Genomic DNA, 24090 nt, shown 5'->3' with positions numbered 1-24090 from the left:
GTTTGAAGGGTATTTATTTTCTTTGTCTCTGTATCTTTCTCTCAAAACATTGTACATTGTTACAAACCAAAGGAATTCTGTAGACTAACACTCTGTTTTACCAGATGTGTTTGCCTGAAATTCCCAGGATTCTGTTACATTCATTTTATTGCAGTTGTTACAAGCACCCCAGAAGTAATGTTCTGTCTTTCAATGCTGTAGTGGTTAGGACTTTCCAAACCTTGGTGCCGCCATAATGTTGCTATTCTTACTCTCTCCTGAGGTTATGGTCTGGCAAGCGTTTCAAGTTGCACTGGCCTTTTTTGCTCTAAATTTCATGTATATGCTCAGGGAATACTCTCTAAATGTTTTATTTGTTTTATTTATTTATTTAGGAAACTTCAGTACTTGGAACTTTCAATAAAGATATGAATACTCAATTTGAATGATTAATTTTCAGAATATATCAAGTTCGGAATGAACATATATATACTGAAAAATGTTTCTGTGCTTCTGATTATTTACATTTGATTATATGCCACTCTCTGCTGTTTTGCAGTAATACTTACGAATATGTACTTTGTCATTTCATGTTTTGTGAAAGAAAATACATCTTTAAGTGGTCACATTGTTAAGTTAACCAAGAAATGAGTCTTTACTAAGAGATAACAAGGGCTATTTTTGAAATACAGGTTATAAGTGTAAATTAGATGAGACAATGTTAAATTACTTTAATCAAGTTTAATACTAAAATCCACATAGTAAAAGAATAAATTACACTGGCAAAAAAAAACCTCTACAGAAACTGAATTTAACGATAATTGATTTTTTTGAATCATAAATGCAGCTCTGCTAAGCAGATGAGAAGGAACACTTTTCACTGCAAATTAACATCTCTTGGTATTATAGATGAAGGAATATGTTTTCCAGGGAGAAATTTTTAAAACAACAACAACAAAAAAGGTTTACAAAGATCTTTCTGTGTGTTTGTTCACACAGGTGAACTTTCAGTGTAATGACTGATGGTTAGTTTTTCATTGAAAGTGTAACAGGGAGTCATTGCTATATGTCATGTTTTTGGGGCTGGGTTTGTTTTTAGCCATCTTACTTGCAGTATTTAAACTCTGTGAAAGCGATGGAACTTTATTGGCTTGAGATTTTAGTCTTTAAGAAGAGGAGGCGCAAACACCTCAGGCTCTTTACCTATTATCCAAATTGAAATTACTAGAGAATAAAGGAAAGGAAAATGTCAATAGCAAAAAGTTCTGAAGTGAGTATTGGGCTTGCATCAGAGGGAATTATATGATAGAAATGTATGGGATGTTGAGGAAATCCCATGTCCTGAGAATGTCATGTGTTGTTCTGCAGTTTGCTTTGAATATCTTTGAATATCAGTTGTCAGAGGCAGTGGAACTGATAATCTGCTCCTCACAAGCCTTTGTGCAGTGATTTGTAATTTAACAGAGCTTTGGCCTGTGTGTCAGAGATGTGCTTTTGCTATCATTATCATTTATAATCTGTTCAGACTTGGCCACCTTTTAAGTCTTTCTAAAAATGTTTGGCTGTGTGCACACTCAGCAAAACCCTCTTCGTTTTTTATCTATTACGTTGCCTGAAGATCGCCTACACCGAGCACAGTCTGGCTTGGAAATGAATGTAATGATGCCTGCAGATGTTTCCTACTAACATGATGCTAACAGCAGAGGAAGCAGTCTCCTTTTCAGCAAACAGATCTCTGTTGCATTGAAATAGATGTCCTTAAAAAAAATACTTTTTTTTGTTTGTTTTGTGGGTTGATTTTGTTTGGCTTTGAAGTGACTGAGTTTTGTAACCAGCTCCTTTTGCTATGGGATGGCTGGACCTGGGGCAGGTGAGGCTCTCTCTGGGCAGACCAGGTGGAGAAGAGGCTGCTTACCACATTGCAGCCAGCTGTGGCTGCCTCTGCTGGCAGACAGCTAAGTGCTCTTTCTGCTTCAGCTCCTTTCCCATCTACCTCCTTCCTCCTTGGTAGGCTTCATCAGCCTTTTTTATCTTTCTGCAATATGACCCTGTGCTTCACTGTACAGGGGTGTCTCTGTGCCCTTGCAGTGTCCTTTCCATGCCTGTCCTGCTGGGAGCCCATCATCTCCTTCCTTGCAGCCTGGGACAGCAGCTGTGATCTGGCAGAAGGACAGAAGCACTGTCAGCCTGGAGCACCCTCCTGCAACTCTTGCTCAGCTGCTGAGCACTCTTGTGGTTCATGAGGATGTTTCCCTGACAAAGTATTCCTTGTCAATAGTGGAGGGAAAAAGGAGGAACCTGAAGGCCCCTCAACAGAGAACTGGCTCTGTTTTGGCTGAGACTCATGGAAAACTAATTTCCCCTTCCCTCCTCCCCCATATGCTTTGTATATCAGTTAACTTCCAACATTCATGAGTTGCTAGTAACACTGGGCAGTGCTGGACAAAGCAGGCAGTTGCAGAACCACTATAAGTCAAAAAAAGGGGGGAAAATACCCTCAAGAATTAACTCTTGTCATCCTACCTCACTAAATTAAGCAAGCCAGGGGAGCACGGTACCCTTGAACTATGTCCACTCTTGCTTTTGTTTTATCAGAGAGTCCAGACTCCCCAGCATCATGGTCCACACTTAAATGCCAATATATTAGTGGAATCAGACTGGCTTTACTTCTGTCTGTAACCCTGCCAAATTCTAGTTTAACACCAAGCATAGCAGAAGGTCATCTCGGAAAAAGATTCCTAGAGTTAGCCGTAAATTCCCTTGGGCAGTCCAAAAAGGTATTGCACAAAGTTTATCCAATAACATCACCCATATTTAATTTAGAAAGTATTTTGGTTGTGCTGAAACTAAGGAGATTAGCAGTTTCCCCTGATGAATGGCTGTTCTTGTTCCTTACCCTTGAAGAAAAATGAAATTGTCATTTTTAATCTGATCATCTGGAAGTTTCCTCTTACCCCAGGTTATCTTTCTCATCATTATTTTGAAACTGTTAGAAGCCTTTCATTTCTTTTACCGAGTCATAGATCCAGTCTTCTGATTTGGAAGTATTTTGCAAATAATGTGTAAACCAAGAGTAATTTTTGTAGCACTGAGATCATTGCAGAAATAATCATTTCAGAGTGGAGACTGAAAGCCATTGGAACATTTTTACAAACGCCTTACATAGCCTGAGACCCTAAGCTTTATGTCAGAGGTGCAGATACATATATTGGAGCTGTGGTTGTGGCTTCCCAGACAAGTATTCAGGCCTCTCCACAGAAGAGGATTCTTTCCCTCCAGGGTTGATTCAAGGACACGGGCAGAGCTCTCCCCATCACGACTGAAAGCAGCAATTAGCTGAGAATCCAATTGTCACTGTCCACAGTTTGCTAACCTGCAACAGATACCATGGGTCCAGGTACTTTGTCTTTGTATTTCAGCTTGTTGAAAGGCAACTGCCTTTAGGTAGCAGGAAAAAAAAGGCAGAAGTGTTACACAGTGTGATCACATATGCATCACAGAATACTAAGAAATAGGAGTGGAAAAGACCTTTGTCATCTAATCCATGCTCCTTCTCCCCAGCCTGCTTTGCAGATACCATTGTTTATTCAATCAAACTGTTTTCAAATGCAGAGGACTCCATCAGGGTCACTGAGGAACACCTGTAGCTCTGGGGTTGCAGTTGTGTCTGTGCAGGAATAAAAGCAAGGAACTGCAAAATGGAGGTACATTTTCTCTAAGGGTCATCTGGTGGAACAGAAAGTGGTTTAGGCAATGTGATGGAGTCGGAATGCTATCTGCTTTTGTAGATGCCCTCAGGACATCAAAAGTGTTGATAACTCTAGCTGATCAAGGATGTAGTGGAAAAGTTTAATAAGCACATTTTTCATTGAGAATAAGTGTGCATGTCTCTGGAGATGCTTGGTTTGCTGCAGAACGTTTTTTGTCTGTGAGAACTACAAAATGGGGGGAATTTTTGTTTTCAGTGTTTGACTCTAGTTTACTTGTTGAAGTGTTTGATTATATTAGGACATTATAAGGCATATAATAGAATATAGTAAGGTGGATTGCAGCACACAGCAGTGGATGTACATTATTTTACCTACAGTAAAATAACAGTACTTATTTTATTTCTTTTCTTTACTTTCTTTATTTATGAGTCGTGCTTCTCTTCTTTGTTGTGTAGTATGACTGTACAGGGCCATCAGTGCTAGCTCACTAGAGAGCCTGTGTGGGACAAATGCTTTGGCTTTTGTAGTGGAATCCTACCAGGAGAGGGGGTGTTTTTTGAAGGAAAATAATTGTTATACGTCGTTGTTTCCAGCTGCTTTGTGACCACTGACATGTAGTTTTTTAAGTTACCAAAGCAGAGCAAAATCACTGACAGACCCTTTCAAAGGGTGATCTAGAAACAGCACAGGCCTACATTCAAGCCACTGATTTCCCTTTACCACATAAAGAAAACATATTTTCAATGAAATAATTTCTGTCTTTCAGTTATGCACATGTGGGACTAAAGTTACGATCAATTTTAAATGTAGGATATAGTGTTGGGTTTCTTCTGCTTCAATTTTAATCTTCCTTGAGGAAAATACAGTGAATTAATTGCTACATTGGTGTTTGCAAATTTTATTGTTTTTTATTTATTTTTGCTACGAGTAACATGAAGGCTATGGATTCATGTTCATACACCAAAAGAATTAAAACTACTACAGTAGCTTCAGTAGTAAATGCTAAAATTATGTTTTTCCTGAATGGATACAGGCAACATTCCATTTAATGATAGAAATTGCAGCAGAAGTAAAGCTTTGAGCAGGCAAGCATAGAATTCTATTTACAAATTACCACTATTTATTAAATACACATCTGACCCTGTTTTGAAGCAGTATTTTTACATAGAAGGAGTAAATCTCAAAACAGAAGAGCCACCTGTTTAGGTTTGTTGTGTTTGCAGTTTAGCCTCTGAGCCAAAATCCATTATTTGCCCACTTCTGCATTTGATTTATTCCTACTTCATGATCATCATACTGGGTTTTCATATTTTACAGGGAACATATATAAGCTAGATGAAAAAGAAAGGGGAAATCTGAACTTTAAACTTGAACTATCCTAAAAGGAAGAGAAAGGCTTTGCTTCCTGGCTAGTACGCACAGTGAAAGACTTACCTTGGGGAGAAGCAGTTGTGAGAGAGCCACCCAAAGTCTCCAGTCTCTCTCTGGAAACAAAATTGTTTGATGGGCTGGTAATCATAGAATCATTTAGGTTGGAAAGGGCTTTAAGTTATCTTAACCAAGCGCTGCCAAGTCCATTATTAAGCTGTGTTGGTAAGTATCACATCTGCACGGGCAATGTGTTACGGTATATGAAAGGAATGTGTTTTGCAGTGAAATCTACTATTTACTGTAGTCATTGGTTTAGGAATAAAACATTTCCTAACACCTTTAGAGTCTCTATTCTTTGCACTGTTTTCTGTGTCCTTCAGAAGACTGACAAAGTTGGCAACTAAATAATCCCAAATCGGCTTTTTGAGTACATATTGCACTAATATAATTCTCAGAGATGTCAGGACGCTCTGTAGCAACATTTTCTGGGGGCTTACTGGAGCATTTGTTAGACAGATTTGTGAAGCCTCAGCTTGAATTTTAGTCCTTTTTCTCTCCTTTGTAATCTGGTCTTGCATTTATTGTAGTCAAAACTCTTGCTGCCTGGACCTAGCAGGCAGGGAAGTCCCTGCTTGTGAAGAGGAGGTGATGAATAGTCACACTTCTCTGACTGTCCCTGTTCGTGCTTCATCCCACTGCAGACTGTGGCAGCCTCAACAGATGCACGGCTTTACCTCCCACCTCCCCCTGTACCTTGTGCCTCAGCAGGACATCCTGTTTGCATTTTCTTTCTGGGACAACTTTTCTCATTCTTTTTTTTCTCTACCTAAGCATTGATAAGCTACAAATTGATAGCAGCAATGAAATGGCACTGTATTTCTCTTGCAGATACCTGCAAATGTTTTTCCTCTTGTTTTTTTGTGAGAGTTTAAGGAGTATACATCTCAGGCCATTTTCTACAGTGAAAATAAACTAGTCCACAGATGTGGTCTAAAGTACAAGTCATGTTGTGTTTGCAAAAGTAGTTCCCAATCTCAGTGTATTTTATAGCCATGAAACTGAAATATTAGAAGATAGATTCACAGCAGGAAGCGGTTTTTGAAACACTGTTGTTTGCTAGCCGTGAAACTGGACAAGAATGTGTTGTTATCTTTACACATGGTGCTTTTCATGTTACTCTGTTATCCTGTCCTCTTTCCCCCTACCTCTTCCAGATGAGTTCCTAGTTTGTGGCAGCACATGGGAACTGATCAGGCTGAACATTAACCCAGCACACCTCAGAAAAATGTTTGGCTTGTTCCTGCTGTTACATTATTTTTGTCAGGTTTTGTGGGGGTTTTGGCATGTCTTCATTTGTTTATGTCAATTTATTACTAATTTCTTGACACTTAGAGCTGAAGTTGATATTTATGTCTGAATAATGAGCTAGAGAAGGAAAACACTAATACTTTTGCCCAGATACTCTGTGGTAGTTGAACTGAATTTAATTTTTTTTGTAAATTTGGTTCAGGATTCCATTGGTCTTACTTGAGACTGGGAAAGGGAAAAACAAAGGAGGTAAAAGTACAGGTGATAGTTTTAAACTGGAATTTGGTTGAGCTCTGGAATGGTTCAGCAGGTGCATCAGTGGATGGAGGGATAGTATTAAGGAACCCAGCTGTTTTGTATCTGGGTTAGGCAGAAATACCTGCTATGAGTGACTTGTTTGTGATGTGGCAGACTATACAAGGAAGAAACAGCAGTGAAAGGAAACAAATTTCAGTTTTGATTTTACGTAAACTAGATTGATACTTAAGTACCTCAAAGAATTCAGTATATGCTGCTTGCCCAGGTCACAGGAGTATGCTGAGGCTTATGCAAGGAGTGATCTTCCTGAATTTTCCAACTAAACAGAATGCCAGTCTGTGGCAAGAGCAGTCAAGCCTGAGGACATATATGCAGCAGACTTCCTCCTTGTAGGGGGAATGAACTTGGTTACTCAATTTGCACTGTTGGTCTGATATGAGGAAGGGTATGATCATGCTGCTTCTTGCTTGTAGTCTCTTACCTGATGTTATGGGGAGATAGGGGAGGGGAGTAATCCCTCTTTGAAAAACAAACCTCACATTAATTTGTCTAGAAATTTCAGTAAGTTTATAATTTTGTTTAAAAAATAATGAAAAGGACGATCCTACTGCAACATTTTTCTTAATCGTGATGATTCAAAAGAATAACTTAAAAATACTTCGGGATTGGTAGCATTTTAACTGAGCTGTAGGAGGAAATATCTAATGGTGTGGTATCTTTTATGATGTAGCTGGCATGGAAAAGTCATCAGCTATTGTAACTAAGAAAAGACAAGGTGTTTATGATTGCAGAACACAAATATGTTGATGTATAGATAAGAACTAAACGAAAACTATAAGCAATAACTTTTGTTCTAGTTAACTGTTAATCTTAGGCAGCACATTAGTGATGTGGTGACATTTTCTGAGACCAAATGGAGATGCAGAGTTTCTTATAACTCTGTTTATCAAACTGCCAGTGGCAGAATGTCCACAGAACATCCTTGTACAATAACCCTGAAATCTTTGTTGCTACAAATTTCCACTTCTGAGCATCTGTACATTTTAGGATTTTTAGAAAGCACAATTAATTTTGGATATAAAACTTTTAGTTTTAAATGTATTTCCAACTTGACAGAATTTAGAATAATTCTGTGTATACAGTTTTGATGCTGAGCAAAATAGGGTTGCTGCTGTGATAAGGTTATTATTTTTAAATCCTGAAATTTACATGTAAGATATATGATAGGGAAGCTTCTGATTCTTAATTTGTAATGGTATGAAACTGCAAAATATTGGTAAAATATTTTCCAAGTAATGAGTGACCTCTTGTAGGAGGATGAAATTTCTCTATGGTATCCAGTATGGCTCTCCTGAGTATTGCTTTGGATCTCCAGTAGGTTTTAAGTGGAAGGACACTTTTGAAACTTGACTTTGAGAGCAGTCTTGTTTATAAACAGAAATAAACTGAAGAGGTTTAAGGCTGCCTTTTTAAAAAAGTGTTTCTTCTTCTTCTATCTGAAGCTACCTCACTACAAATTTTATTACCCAAGGTACCTTCCAAATTTTCTAGTCTTTAAGCAAGCAAGTCTTGGAGGTATTTCACTTATGATACATATCCCATATAGACTATCACATTTGTCTGATTCTCTTTTTTTATTGTCAGTCAGCAGTCTTGCCATGGTCAGTCCTTTTAGTCTGTCATTTGTTGTACGTACATTATATTCATACCCATTATAAATATTTTTCTGGTTTCTTATAGCATGCTGGTTTCACCTCTAGTATTTTAATTGACTACATTTTACTTTTGATTTTGATCTAATTCTCCTCTCTTTTCTTTACCACTGGAAAAATAATTTGTGTTTAGCATCTGTAGCTATGAGAACTTCAGAGTTTTACTTTGCATTTCTAATACCCGTTCTTTATCTGTTTTAGCATCTCCCTGTATTCTTCCCAGTGTTCTTTACTTCCTATTTTCTTGTAAGTATAGCATATTCTCTTTTTCCCCTCAGTTTCTATTGACCTGTTTAACCATGTGGAGTTAATTGAAGCTACATCTCACTCCTGAAGAAAATAATTCAATTACTATCTTAGTTCAGTTTCATTTTTACACCATTTCTTTATGTCTGGGGTATCTTGTTATTTGTCTGAAAAGTATTTAATGCTATATCTTTTTACATAACACAGCTATCTAAAATTGCACAGCATTCATCTTAGTAGAAATTAAATTTCAATTCCATTCTGTTTGTTTTGTGGTTGGAATCTGACACGAACAGGTGGGTCCCTGGCAGGTTTCAGGAAGCAACCAGTCATGTAATTCATCTATCATTCTGTCTTATCTATGACATGTTTAAATGGTTTCCAAGTTAAAATTGAGCTCACAATTGTGGCTGCTTATGTACTAATCTCATTATTTTTGTGTACACAGTCTTTGCTTTACTCAGTAGAATTCCTCTGTCTTTCGTATAGTGATTCCTCATGATATTTTTGGTTTCTCTGTGTGTTCTTAGTAGATTGTTTCCTAAGGCAAGATTTAGTATTGTAGACATCTGCTGTACCTAAAAATGTTCAGACCCTGTCACCCATGAACCACCGCTTAGTAAATACAAGTCTGAGCACAGCTTTATGAACTTCCTGCTGAACACGAGGCTTCAGTACTGGACTTTGGAATTGCAGCAGTGGGAGTTGTAACAACCTGCAAGCCCAAACTTCAAATGGAGATTTCATTTTTTCCTTTTCCCTGCTTTTTCAAATTAAAAGGTTGTGGATTTAAGTCCCTCCATGAATTTGCAGTAATAATATATTTAAAAATCTATGAATTTGCTCTTGAACTCTGAATACATGAGTATGACTCCCATGAAAAGATGTGCTCCTGTCCACATCTCCAAATAGTCAAATAAACCCTACTATCCTATTGCCAGTTACACAAACTATAAAATTCTCTCGGAGGCCAGTGCACACTTTGATTTAAAGTATCAGACATGATGCACTTGTTTCTTGGTTTTTGTGTAGCAACAGCCATTATGGTACCTAACAAAACCTCCCTTGGTTTTGGTAGGGTTGATAGTAGTTGCTAAGTCCTATTCTCTGAGATAGACCTTAACTGGTTTGTCTTTTATGAAACTTGTTTGGAAATTTACCTTACTTGTCACATGCTTTTCTGTTGGGTGGTTGTTTTCTGTGCCACAGATGTAACTTCCAAGTTTCTTGGGTTTTTTTCCCTTCAAAATTTCAGCCTCCTAGTATTAGTCTTTGTAATAATTCAGAGGGTATGGTTTCATACTTATACATTGGTCGTGCTGAAAAATAGTATGTCCCACTTAAATATCACCATGCTAGTTCTGTTGCTTCTTTAGCTGTCTCTTCTGTATAGCAATAGTATCATTGTTGGTACTGTTTTAATCTAGGTACTAATAATTTCTGTAAAGAAAAAAATCCAGTACTTCATAAAAGCAGATTCTTACAAGAAAAAATAGATTTTGGGGATAGGGACCACCTGTAACTAATAATCCTGGCTTCTATATTCCTTGCTTTGTAGCCTGAGGGAAGCCTCTTGGGTAGCTCTTAACCATTTTCTATGTATGGCAGCATGTGTTAACTACTTAATTCGTGGTTTATGGACTTAGCAGTTCAGGTTTTTTGTCTGTGAGATTTTTTTACTTTGATAACTTGTTCATAAATATGACAGCAGTCAATGAAGTAGAAAGCCTAAGGTCTTACACAGGCACTTATTGCTTTCCTCAGCAATATGAAAAGCATGCGCCCAAACAGAACCCATGCATGTGATCCATCCTGCTGTGTAAGGGCAGCTCACTGCCTCCAGCCCTTCTAGCTGCTGGCTGAGTTGCCTTCTCTGCTCACAGCATTCAGCTGTGGTTATTTCCCTGTGATTTATTGTGGGCATTTTTGGGGAGAGGGATTATTTATTTATTTACCACTTTGTTGCAAAATTTGATGAAAACTTTTTCTTATGATGGGCATTTTCCCAAGACTCATGGCCATCCTAGTGGCCATAGAATGGTTTAGGGTGGAAGGGACCTTAAAGATCATCCCACCCCTCTGCCATGACAGGGACAGCTTCCATTAGACCACATTGTTCAATGCCTCATCCAGCCTGGCCTTGAACACTTCTGGGGGCAGGGCATCCACGGTTTCTCTGGGCAGCCTGTTCCAGGGTCTCTAGATTTGTACCAGCAGATCTGTGTCCTGCTTTTGCTGTGCACCATGTTCAGGATCTTTGCTGTATCTGCAAATCCCAGGTGCGCAGAGCTATACCATTTCTACTGCAGTCAGGGCAAAATGATACGAAGACAAGTGCCTCCTGTGTTTTCTAGTAATTGCCTGCAGTGATACAGGAAAAAGCCTAATTGAAGGAGGATGTCTTATTTTTTCCTCATGCAAAGTATCTGATCCAAGTCTTACTCTTGGTAGTCTCCTACTGTTGACTTTAGGACTTTCTCTGAGGCTTTTTTTATTTTATTGTTTCAGTGGAGTATTTTTTTGATGATTGTGATTATTATGAGGGTATTACTGGATGTGCTCCACAGGTTCTCCAGTTGAGGCAGGTGCTCATATATGTGCTGATCCTACCTAATATTGCCAAAAAACAGACAGGAGAGACCAGATTCAGCTTCAAAGCACAGGTTGTCACTCCTTTCCATCATGCCTCCTTTCAGCTGTTGCCAGTAGATCATATCCTCTGCAACTTCAGTATAAAAGGGTGGATTTGGCATTGTAATTCTGTTCTGAATTACTTTTTCAGTTCAGAGCATCTGACTATCCAGCACCTGTTGCATGGGATACCCAAAGATGCTTTTCATCACCCATTCCTCATACACTTTCCCAAGACCTGTAATCTTTTCACCCTATCTTCTCCCACTGGTGCCAATGCCCAGCTCTTGATTTTCACCAGCAGAAGTGGTCAAGGAGCTGGCAACTCTCTTGCTTAAGTGCAAGGACTAAATACCCAGCACTGCAATATTTAGTTTTTCACTTGAGGGTTTTGGGAACCTCTTAGAAAAGTCAGAGACTCCTCTTTTGCTCTTCTGCTTCCCATCCCAGCCAGTTATTTCTTCCAAGGTCAGTAATTTCTCATGAGCGTGCTGCTGGAGAGCAGTTTGCCTGTGTATACAGCATGTATTGTGGGTTTCTCAAGTACAAAGTGTAGCTGGTGGTGTTAGGGCACACAGCTGTGTGCCCTTGTGTACTCGAAGATGGCTTCAGGTTAATTTGCCATCTCTTAATGAATCTCATGTTGAATATCCCACAGGAGGTTGAGGCAGCTTCTATGAATAGCAGACATCAGATAGTGGCTGGAAAGACGTGTGTACCTTCTTGAGGTAGATACATAAAAATAGAGGTGCTTTTTTCCAGCTGGAATACTCCAGCACTCTGATCTCAGGGTTTCCTGGAAAGTTTAACACATGCACATCAGTGTCTTGAACCTCTCAAAGTCCTGATCCTTCTCTGTCTCGTTTTCTGCATTGAAATGCCAAATGGTTTTGGGGGCAGTTGTGAATAGAGCTCTTACAAACTCTGGTATTGAAAGCCTTGTCTGTGTGATAAGAATGAATCTGTCAATTAGTATTCACATTTGTTTTCAAAAAAAAGGTAAACAAAGGTGTTCTGCCTATACACTATTATACCCTTCTATTTAAATTTCATTCATAATGTCCTTACAAGCATTATATAATGTGTACTATGGCATGTGTATGTTTGTGTCTATAGGTGAAACTACTGGGATGTCTTTTGGCAGTATCTGTTCTAGATGAGCCATTTTTCACATCACTCAGGGGATTGGATTAAATTGCAGTGAAGTGCTCTTAATATAGAATGTGTTCACCTTAGGAGTTAGTGTGAAATAGCTGGGTATACTTCAAGTTTAAACCTTAGCCTATTTTGCAATAGCTTCCCTCTGTAGATGAGCCCCGAGAGATGTCCTTGCTTAACTCTCAAATTTTAGAGCATTTTGAAGGAATGCTATGGTATCATAACCTGCAGCTCCAAAAATACCAAGATAGAAGAGTTTTCCCTTATGAAATGTTCCCAGTATTAAAAGACCTCAAAAAGGAGTCTGTAACCTGGGAAAGGCGTATTTGACTTATTCATGAAAGAAAGAAATGAAATTAACTCTTTGCTTCCCACATCAAATACTTTGATGCATGCTACTGTGAAATATGGCTGGGATTTCTTGACTGGAGTAACACTAGAGGCACTTAGGAATTTTTATATATATTTTTTCCTTACAGCCATCTAAAATGGTAAGAACAGTCATGTGCACTGTTTTCTATTTGTCAGTAGCATCTTGACTATAGATTGAGTGGAAGAAAAATTGCACCAAAAACAGGCTAAAACTGCAGTGGAAGGGGAAAGGAGAACAGCTCTAATTTATCTTGATGCATAATAAAGGAGAAAAAAAATTTGCTGAGGAGTGTTTTTGTATTCTTGGTGAAATAATAAGAATGGAGATGTATTTGGAAAACATTTTGGAGTTATTAGGAGCGGGACACTTTCTCTCCACTGAGAGACTGTGGAATGTTTACTTAATACATTATACATAAAATGCACAGTTCCTCTTCAAAGACAGTAAAACTTAATCATGCTTCTTAAAAGATATGTTGCCAATTTATCTATTATTAATGTTATCCTTGTTGGTTCTGTGAGCATGGTCTTAGAGAATCTTAGGCCTAGTGTTTTGTTATTCCCATTTTTTTAACATATGCAGTTTTTTTTTTGTATTTCCATTTATGCAATATAAAACAGGCTAAGGTAAATCTATTCGATTCAAGGATGAAAAAATGCCATTTTCGCTTGTATTTGTTGCCTACTTCTAGTAATAGAATTTTATGTTCTGATTGGTTGCATTTTTGGTTGGCATTATGAGTTTATCTTCACATGGATGCTTATGCTCTGAAAAGGAACGACATTCAAAAGCAGAAATAATTAATAGCCTATAATCTACTAAAGTCCAGTATGACCAGTAATGCTGCCCTATTTCTAAGAATATTAAAATAACATATATTTGATGTTCTAAGTAATCTAAGAATCGGAGAAAACTTTCTACACAAGGGGAAAAAGGCTGCTACAGACAATATTACTCTAAATGTGAATTGGCAGCCAAGATTAAAAGCTAGTGTAAGATGGAAGAACTTCAAAAGTTGGGTAGAGAAATATTACTGAGGCACATGTATGTGTTTCTCTTCTCATATTAGTTTTGTCCACAACAGCAGTGTCCTGTAAGAAATGTAGGTTTGATAATAGCAATGTTTCCAAGTGACATTTACAATTAACACCTATACAAAATATATGGAAAAGAGTAGTAACTAAAAAGCATGAGAAAAGGACTTTTTAGGATTTGGAGGTGGATACTGACAAGCCTGCCAGCCACTGCATGACTGTTTGCTGCTGAGTTGTAGTTTCCTGTTGCTGATGTTCCACCAAGTTCTAGCATGATTTGCCATTGAATCTGTTCTTAAAACCTACAGTTTGTAGTTTTGTTGCACTGAAATGTGACATATTTTCAAAAAACAACAGAAGGTGGCTGAAGAACATCTAATGGTTCCTTGTGTAACTATTTCCTTGAAACAGACTCAAAAGTGGTTAACTTTATTTAGCATGGATAGTGGTACAGCACACAAACACTCCTTCCCTCCTCACAGCAAGAGTTTTGAGGAGGGTATCAGCAGCAGGATATTGCAGGGAGCATCAGCCTATAATTTGAAGGAATACTGTCCTTTTCCCACCCCCTCTCCTCCAAGGCGTCTTTGGGGATGGCTGTTCTGATTCTGGGGTGTGCACAACTTACTTCTGGTTGCACTGTTGGTTTGTACTCTGTATCAATGGAACATCACATTCTGGAAAGAATTAACTGAAGTTGCATCTTTCTTACCTAAGTGACCGGCATATTCTGAGCACTCTTTCAGAAACACAGAGCAAATCAGCATTTTAGGTGGAATGTACAATAAATTGAGGCTTCTTTTTCTTGCAAAAATCTATTGTGACATTTCAAAGTAAGTGGAACTTTTGTTTGATTCAAAAATGTAAGTGCTATTAATATGCATGCTCAGACAAAGAAATAGGGACATACATAAGAGGTTTAGAACCCTCATTTTTAGTTTCTCTAGTCTGTGCCAATACACTACAATTCTAAGATATTTCCTGTGTAATCACTGAAGAAGTGGAAAAAATACTGGAAACTCTTCTGTATTATGTGTGCATTGTGGTATCACTGTCTGGAATTCCTGTCTCCTGTGAAATACTTGATGTAGTGCAGAGTTAAGACTGGAAAAGCTTAACAGTGTTTACAGTTAGAGATTGCTAATACATATGAACATGTAACAAAACACCTCTGTTTGTAGGCAAAAAACTAAATGTGAGGCAACCTGCACTGGACAACTAATGTTGAACTCTTGTGTATTATATATACAGGGTACAATGAAGAAGTAAAAGTACAGAAAGGACTTGGGGAAAAAATGTAACTTACTTCTAGCACTGGATTTTAATTTGTTTTTTTCATTGAAAATTCAAGTTGTTTTTACCAATCAGTTTTCCAGATCATATTGTTCCCTGTCTAGTACTTGAGTTGTAATCAGTTACAGTTGCAGTTTTATATCTGCAGTTAACACTCCAAGACATTGCTGCTGGTGGTGTTTGTTCATTTACTTATTCAAGTGGGATGCTTCACATTAACCCCTGCATCACTTAGTGTAGGAAAGGACATAAGTGGTGCCAGCAGGGTACAGGAAAGATGTTGGAGTTCCCAAAGCTCCTTGTGAGCATGTCAGGCTTCTCTGAAAATACTGAATGATTTCATGATTAAAATGAGAGCTGATATTCAGTGCAGATGAATGCCAGGCATTGAGGAGGGGACAAAACAGGCTTACATACCAAACTGTGCCTGTAGAAAACATAAAACAGTGACTGGTTCCTGGCTATGTGTTGCTGCTCAGGGAAAGGGCGTTGGATTTGTTTTGGATAGTTCTCTGCAAGCATCTGTTTGGCCATAGTTTAAAAAAAAACCCCACAAAATCCATATTGAATATTGTGTCCCATTTTGGGCCCTGTTCCAAGACTTAGTAGAAGAGGACAAAGCATGGAGAAGAATGGCAGGCTTGGACTGGCTTCTGGAAGAAGAAAAGGGAAATAAAATTGGGGCTAGTCAATCTGAAGAAGGGCAGTGATGAAAGGAATGAAGAAAGTCAACATGTATGTTCCAGAACTTGCTGCCAAGAGATACTTTGGAAGACAAACCCGTAGTGGTTTCAAAAGTAAATTGGACAATCCCATGGAGAAGAAGAATTTAATTACATGGGGTTTAGTGTAGCCTATAGTTCTGGGTATGCAAATTTTAGTAATTGCTAAGTTTCTGGTTGCTGGAGTTAAAGAAAATACTCAGACAGTATTGTTCACACCTCTCATGTTCTTGTGCTTGTTCCTTAGGCATCTATGCTAAACTTTCAGAGACAGCATACCCTGTCAGTCAGACCTTAAATTAGAGCACCAACACATATGTACCCAAAAAGAAGCATGCAAAAGAAGCTTGGCTAGTTTTAGACCGTGTCTTTGGATGTATCCCCAGTATTGTCGCAGGAAGGGGAGTATTTGTATTCAAAGTTTGATATGTAAGCTAAACTGAACTTCTCAGTAGCAGTAAGGCATGAATATCTTAGAGAGGTGCTTGGGATTTTAATTTTGGATTGTTGTGAAGTGAGCGTTACTTGTGTTTTTAACAAAAACACCTTTGTTCTGCCCCCTTCCCAAAACTGGTATTTTGTGTCTGTCTTCCTTCGGATAAGACCAGCTCCTTTCTTATCTGTTGCTCATAGCTTTAGGGGTTTTTTTTCCCTCCAAGGGCAGTTGCATGAAATTGCTGACTGTTACCAGGTTTTGGCCAGCAGCTGCAAAACTAAGTACTCCTCCTAACTTCCTTTTGCATCTATACAGTGAAGCTTTGGCTTCATCCAGTAGTAGTACTGTCTTCAGCTCTGAGAACATGCTAATAATTTGCAGGTGAAAAAGTTTTTATATAACTATAAGCTGTTTGTTTACACCTTAAACAAACAGTTCTTCATTAATTGACAATATCCAGGGTAAACTGCTGTTTTTTCCAAGTCCTTACTTATTTTTGGAAGCTCAGTTTGAAAGGAGAGGGCTGTGGTGTTTTGTGTTTGTTATGCTATTTCCATTAATGTCTTAAAATGCAGAACTGCTTTTGGTTTGTTACAAAACTCTGTTTTAAAATATTAAAATATAGCTGAAATTATCCTGAAGATAAGTAACCTTAATGTAAAGTTTTCATGTGAGGAAATCTCTGGCAATACAGTTAACTCTCAATTGAACTTTTTTATTTTTGTCCCTATTTGCTGTACTGCGTGTTCAAGACTGGGCATCAAAACCACCTTTGGCTGTGTACTTACAAAATGAAATACTGGTTTATGTTGAGTTGTCCCTTTGCTTCCAAGGACCAAATGCCAAGAGAAAGACCCCCCTGTGCTGTCAAGTATACTGAGTCCCAAACTTCCATCAGTAATGACAAATGTTAACGTGTTTTAACCCTTTCGGTGCCATATTCTGATCTGTACTGGCTGGCTGAGACTCCATGTGCAGAATTATGGTTTCTAAAGCTAAAAATATAAAGATTTTTTTTTATTCCAGTCTGAGTATCCTAGAAGTGTATTTACATGATTAGAAAGGAGACTTCTGCCTCCAAACTGCAACTGTCCCTTGCTTGTGGTTTGAAAGGAACTCCAAACTATTGATAAGTGTAGACAGAGTTTATGTAAAAAAGCAGGTCTCTTGCTAGTTCGGTAAGCATGAAAATTGGCCTGTGGTGTTTACATCTTGATCTTTCTTGACAGAAGTTTTGTCTCTCAAAGTATATAATCATTGTCTCTTGCATCTCAAAAGTAATTTTCTGGTATTTGAGTATATCTTTGGAAGAATGAGCTATGTGAAAATACAGACTCAAAGGTCTTGAACAAGTTTACTGACTCTTTGGCTTAGTCTAGTCTATCCTGCTCTCCAATTCTCCATGTTTTTCACTATGGCTAAGACAAAAGACATAAAAAACTCTGATCAGGGTTTAAAAATCAGAGGTGATTCCAGTTGTTTTAATATACATTTCCTATGGAAAACCAAGCCAGCGATACCATTTCATCTTGTGTACATAAGGAAGTATGGGGCAAAATTGGTGTTCCTGCAAATTCCCTTTCAAGAGAATTCTTTTAAAGGAATGTAATTTCCATATATGGTTTACAAGGGAAAAAAATTGAAAGCATTCCTCATCAGCTTCATATTTAGTATACACCAAATTTTTTATTCATTCTGCTGGAATGAAAAAAAATAAGCAATAGAAAATTTGGGAATAAATGTGAATTTTTTTGTGACAATACAAAGTACTAGTTTTCCATTTCTTTTTGTTCATCTATTTCTAAAACTGATCACAAACTGAATCCAGGTTCTTACTCTTGGCTTTAAACTAAAAAATTCTGAGATATCTTTAACTTCTTCACAAAAAAGCGAGATGGTGAGAGGGTTAAATCACTAATACAACAAGAAAGACCTTAAAAAGTAGAATAAAATTTTATTATTGTATAGATCCTTAAACAGCCAACTTGCTTAATTAATTATAAAGTATTTATAATAAAATATTTACTTTAAAATACTTGGTATAAAAACTTCATTATATCCAGAGACAACTTTTGCAATATAAGTAGGAAAATGTATAATGTTCTAAATTTTAATTAAATTTAGTCTCTTCTCTTATTATCTCTCTCATACTTCATGTGAGTCAATACAAACAGCGCTTGAATACAGTGGAAATGTCAAGATATTGGATACTCCAGTTACTTAAGTGAACCTCTTTAATGTTTTCATTGGACCCACAAGTATTTCAAGTATGTTGTAGTTAAAACGAAATTTGAAATAATTTAATTTTAAAATATAACTTCTTCAGAAAGATGATGACAAATTACAATAACAATTAATAACTTACTTACACATGGTTTAACTCTACTTCTTAAGACACTGTATGCATGATGTTCTGAAGTACCTGTTAGTGAGATAAGGGCAGTGGCTTTCCAGAAGATTTCAGTCTCAAGGCTCAATTTTCAGGAAAAATCTTTCAAAACTTTACTGTCTTGGACTCTAACACACTTTCCCAAAATTTTTACCTCCCCTTGTCCTATGCACACTCCAGTACTTTAGTATGACAAATTCTGTGGAGATTTTGCACGGAGACCTAAACATACAGAGGCATTATAGATCCAGTATGTTCTTTTATATTCTCTATGTGGTATTATGTGGACTACAGAAAAACCTGCCCCTTCTGTGACATGAGGAATGGCTTGTTTACTTGCATGCCTTCAAACTCTCTCTGTGTAAGGGACTGGGAATAAGACCAGCAAAACTTGTCTATTTACCAATTCCAATAGCAAAAAATGTTAAACATGAGAAAGATCTCAGTGTCTGTGAATCAATTAAAATATACATCACTGCATGGGTCTTGTGCTCCTCTCAGAGAACTATAGTCTGCATTTCTTCATTTCCATTTTTCTTTAAAGACTATCACGCTTTTTATGATCTTGTCAGTCAAGTTCATTACTTGGTTTATTCTAAGTGTCTTTTTCTTTATAATAATTTCTGATGTTTGAAACAAAAGGCTTTTGTTTTCTCTTAGTGATGATGATGCTGTTAAATGACTTTGAAAAGTTGGAAGGGGAGAAAGCAGACCGTTAACCTACTGAAGCACACTGGTATTAGGAACATTAAATACACCTTTCTCCCCTTCTGAAAATAGGTATATGACAGCTGGCCTGTTTGGCTTATTCTAAATGTATATTCTCAAAATTATAAAATTAATGTCTTGCATCCCTTTGTCACTTCTGTGCACAGTGTGTCTTTCAGTAACTTGCAGGAGTCTGAGTTTCATAATTACTGTGTGTTAATATGAGTTTCATATTAAGAAATTATGCATGAATTATGTTTTCATGTTAATAGGTATTTTGAGATGGATGAGCTAATCAAGTGTAATTGTACTTGCTTAAACTATTTCCAGGTACACCCACCTTTATGGAAGCATTAGCAGCCAATGGTACAACCAACATCCAGACATCTGTAACAGGAGTGACAGCCAGCAAACGAAGGTTTATTGATGACAGGAGAGATCAACCCTTTGATAAAAGGCTACGTTTCAGTGTGAGACAAACGGAGAGCGCGTACCGGTACAGAGACATTGTTGTCAGGAAACAGGATGGATTCACACACATTTTGCTATCAACAAAATCATCTGAAAATAATTCATTAAATCCAGAGGTTAGAACAATTCTGATTTTGGGAGGGGAATTTGAAGTCCCTGTCTCATTTCCGCTTGTTACTCAGGCACAAATGTACACAAAACATAATACAGGTTCTTACTTGCAAGATGTTATATGCACAGTTTACTTTGTGTGTAATTCACTTGCATTTAAAGACCCTGTTATCTGACCATGTTGATGTGTACTGTCTTATAAGATGTGCAGTGATTTACGAAGTGCAACTTGAAAAAATCTTTAACCTCAATTAAGGTTCTTTTTTTCTGTATTGGTTGCATATGCCATCTGCTGTCCAAATTACAGAAATGCTGAATGAGTGCTTTAGTTACAGATAATATCTAATAGATCTTTCCGTAATGATTTAATTATCTTTGTCTAATTACATTTTTGAAATGCAAAGCTTCTAATATATTAACTTCCTTTTTTTTGAATAATGAAGAAAGTTAACTTTTCTAATAAGATGGTTGAGTGGATCCTAAGGAAAAATTAAAGATGTTGAAGAGTCCCATAGGGGGAGGAAGGGAAGAGAACAACATGCTACTTTGTAATGATGGATTTAAATTATTCTTATGAAATTTTTATTTTTCAGGTTATGAAGGAAGTCCAAAGTGCACTGAACACAGCAGCTGCAGATGACAGTAAACTTGTGCTGTTCAGTGCAGTTGGTAGCATTTTCTGCTGTGGTCTTGATTTTATTTATTTTATACGACGTTTAACGGATGATAGAAAAAAGGAAAGCACTAAGATGGCAGAAGCTATTAGGTATGTATGACTGTCTTCAGTCATCTGATGGGTATTATTCAGCACATGGCCTGGCTTGTCCTGTCTTTATTTCAAAAGCCTTCTATTCAAAAAGATGTCAGACATTGACCTGTTATATTATAGCGTCCAGCACTTCTTTATGCTCCCTGTCTTTTTCTATTTGGGTGGGCATTTCCTGCATTTTTAATTTTAAAATTTAACAATGAAAACTGGGAGTATTGTAATACACCTCCAGTTAAAACCAATATTAAAATACTTCAATAGCCATTCAATTTCAGGAAAACCAATTTAATACACCAAAATTCAAGATGTGTATTGGATGAGTAAATTGATACAGTGTGTTCAAAGAAGTGGAATGATGGATGTTTTAGAGGAGTAGATTAATACTGGTGATCATCATCACAATGCTAGGTACCAAACCTAACATTTAAACAAAATGAGCTGAACTACTACCACGTAGAAGGAAGTATATGGGAAAAAAAATATGGATCTTGGAGACACATTTTAACATGATGAACGAGTACATTTGAGCACTGGTTTTGAGATCCTGGTCTCTTGCGTTCTTCCAAAGTATCTATAGATCTTTCAGAGCCCTTCTTCTCATGTTGTTATCAGTGGTCATTCTAAAACATTGTGTTATCAGTGGTGTTTCTAAAAAAAGGCCATGGACATGTGAAGCCTGTTTCATTGGAGACACGGTTTGTAAAGGTGGTTATAGTTATTTTTATCAAAGGAAAGTCTTCAGTCATTTCATATAAAAGTTGCTTATGCAGTGACTTCAGATATGGCCAGAAGCTCTTAGCAGTGAGCTTCTATCACTATTTTAATTTGGGCCTTTCCAGAAACCTGTTTTTTCACTTAATATTCATTGTTAAAAAAACAGGTGAAGGTGACTTAAACGACTTATGAATACACACCATCCCTCTCAAATAAGGTATTTTTCATATATATTCTAGAGATGGCCCTCTCTGGGATATTCAGATGTTACTAAAATTATCTTAAGTCTCTGGATGGGATGCTTGTATAATGACTTGCATGAGATAATTCCAGGTTTAGATTTGGTTTTTCTGCATTTAGCTATTTCAGTTCACTAGAATGAGTTAAGAAGGGGTGTGATAACCTTTAGTGCTGAATACCATATAATAAAATTGTCCTGTTTTGCAGAAATACAAAAATGTAACACAGATAGGGAGCAAACTTTAAAATTACCTGTGTATGTATTCATACACGCATGGCTGTTTTTTTCCTAAGAGGCTCTTGGAGTTACTACTGTTGAGAACAGAGAAGCGTCCATATTTTGTGGGTACTGGAATGAATTGTCATTTTTTGTTGTCAGTGAGGATGATAATATGCATATATTACAGTGTAGTACCCAGAACATTATTACCAACCAAAAGAAGGGAGATGAGATGGGGAAGTTTACAGGTGTGTGATTTGAGATGATACAGCTCTACTATTCATGTTTATAATTTTAAAAAGTAGATTTATTTGTTAAGAAAAACTCCTTAATGACGATCAATAATGATTTGCCCATTTTAGTTTATACCTTATTACTATCACTTAAAAACACAGGGAATTACCTTATGCCAATGCCATACATCAGTACAGTGTGGACCAAGTAGCCACAGCTGTGGTGCCCAGAGGTGAGGAAAGGCTGCAGCCTTATCTGAGAGCTGTGGGACACAAAAATGTACCGAAGTGCTGTATCAGCTGATGCTTGTAGAGGGGTGTGAAGTCTGTACCTGTCCAGCTACTGTGATGTATAGGGCTGGGAGCAGTGCTAGGCTTTTACTGAATCAGAAAATGGTTGAGGTTGGAAGGGACATTTGCAGGGCGTCTTGTTCAGTGTGCTCAAGCAAGGTCACCTAGAGCAGGTTGGCCAGGACCATTTCCTGGGATTTTTTTTTGTCTACCAAGACAGAGTCCATGACTCTGTTGGCTGCCTGTTCGGTCACCCTCACAGTAAAAATGTGTTTCCTGCTGTTCAGAGGGAACCTCCCATGTTTCAATTTGTGCCCACTGCCTCAGTGGGCACCACTGGCTCTGTCCTCTTTGCACTACCTTTCAGGTACTTTTACATATTGATGACATTCCCCTGAGCCTTCTTTTCTCCAGGCTGAGCAGGCCCAGCTCACTTAGTCCCTGGGTCACCTTGATGGCCCTTCACTAGACCGTCTGGTGTCTCCCTTTTACTGAGAAGTCCATAATGACACTAGGGCTGAGCAGAGGGGCAGGATCAACTCCTGCAACCTCCAGACAACATTCTTCCTAAAGCAGCACAGGATAGCACGGGCACACTGCTGGCTCAAGTTCAACTCTACTGGGACCCCTAGCTCAGTTTCTGCCAAGCTGCTTTCCAGCTTGTCTTCCAGCATATATTGATACCTGGGGTTGCTCCTCCCCAAGCACAATGCTTTGCACTTCCCGTGTTGAGCTTTAGGAGGTTCCTGTCAGCTCATTTCTCCAGCCTGTCAAGGTCCCTCTGGATGGCAGCACAATCCTCTGGTGTATCAGCCTGGTTTTGTATCCTGAGCAAACTTACTGAGGATACACTGAGCCCCATCAACCAAATCATCAATGAAGCTGTTGAACAGTGCTGGACCCATCACTGACCCTGTTGGGTGCCACGCTTAAATCACTGGCCTGTGCCATGAGTCACCACCCTCTGGGCCAGCCATTCCGACATGTTTCAGTCCACCTCACTGTCTGCTCATCCAGCTCATACATCGACAGCTTGACTATGAAACTCTTATGAGAGACAGTGCTGAAATCCTAACTCTGAGCTCTGTGTAGACAATATCCACATCTTTCCCCTCATCCACCGAATAACCACCTCATTGTGGAAGGTTATCAGGTTGGTTTTGAAAGTGATGTTACTGTGGAGATGAATTATTATGGAGTTCTCAAGGGCTGGTATATTTTACACTCTCAGTATATGTAGTGAGCGCATGTTTCTGTTTCTCTTCAGGAATTTTGTGAATACTTTTATTCAGTTTAAGAAGCCTATCATTGTAGCAGTAAATGGCCCAGCCATTGGACTTGGAGCATCTATATTGCCTCTGTGTGACGTGGTTTGGGCCAACGAGAAGGCCTGGTTTCAGACACCATACACTACTTTTGGACAAAGTCCAGATGGATGTTCATCCCTTACATTCCCTCGGATAATGGGCCTGGCTTCTGTAAGTAGCTTGCAGGGTAGGGGCTGACAGCTTCACAATTCAGTTGGGATAATTTATCCAGTGTGATTTCAAGACTTTTTGCCTTCCTGTGTTGTCTTGTTTTTAATTTTTTTCTTTCTCTCATGAAAACCTTTCATGAGAAGCCACCCTTTATAGCTTTTCTGCTCCATGCTCTTACAACTTACTTTTCACCTGCATGCACGGAACAGAAAGCAGGTACGGGACTTAATCCCAC

General features: G+C 38.0%; 1 protein-coding gene across 1 annotated transcript in view; it reads left to right on the top strand.

Moving 5' to 3' along the window:
• Nucleotides 1-24090, top strand: part of CDYL (chromodomain Y like) — a 114360-nt gene that overhangs the window by 83205 nt on the left and 7065 nt on the right. Inside the window, exons 3-5 of the mRNA XM_058833149.1 lie at nt 19659-19915; nt 20504-20676; nt 23645-23855. Of these exons, the coding sequence (XP_058689132.1) occupies nt 19659-19915; nt 20504-20676; nt 23645-23855 (641 nt within the window). The remainder of the gene's footprint in view (nt 1-19658; nt 19916-20503; nt 20677-23644; nt 23856-24090) is intronic.

Source organism: Poecile atricapillus, chromosome 2, assembly GCF_030490865.1.
Source record: "Poecile atricapillus isolate bPoeAtr1 chromosome 2, bPoeAtr1.hap1, whole genome shotgun sequence".
Classification (NCBI taxonomy): domain Eukaryota; kingdom Metazoa; phylum Chordata; class Aves; order Passeriformes; family Paridae; genus Poecile; species Poecile atricapillus.
This window is presented reverse-complemented; position numbering and strand designations above follow the sequence as displayed.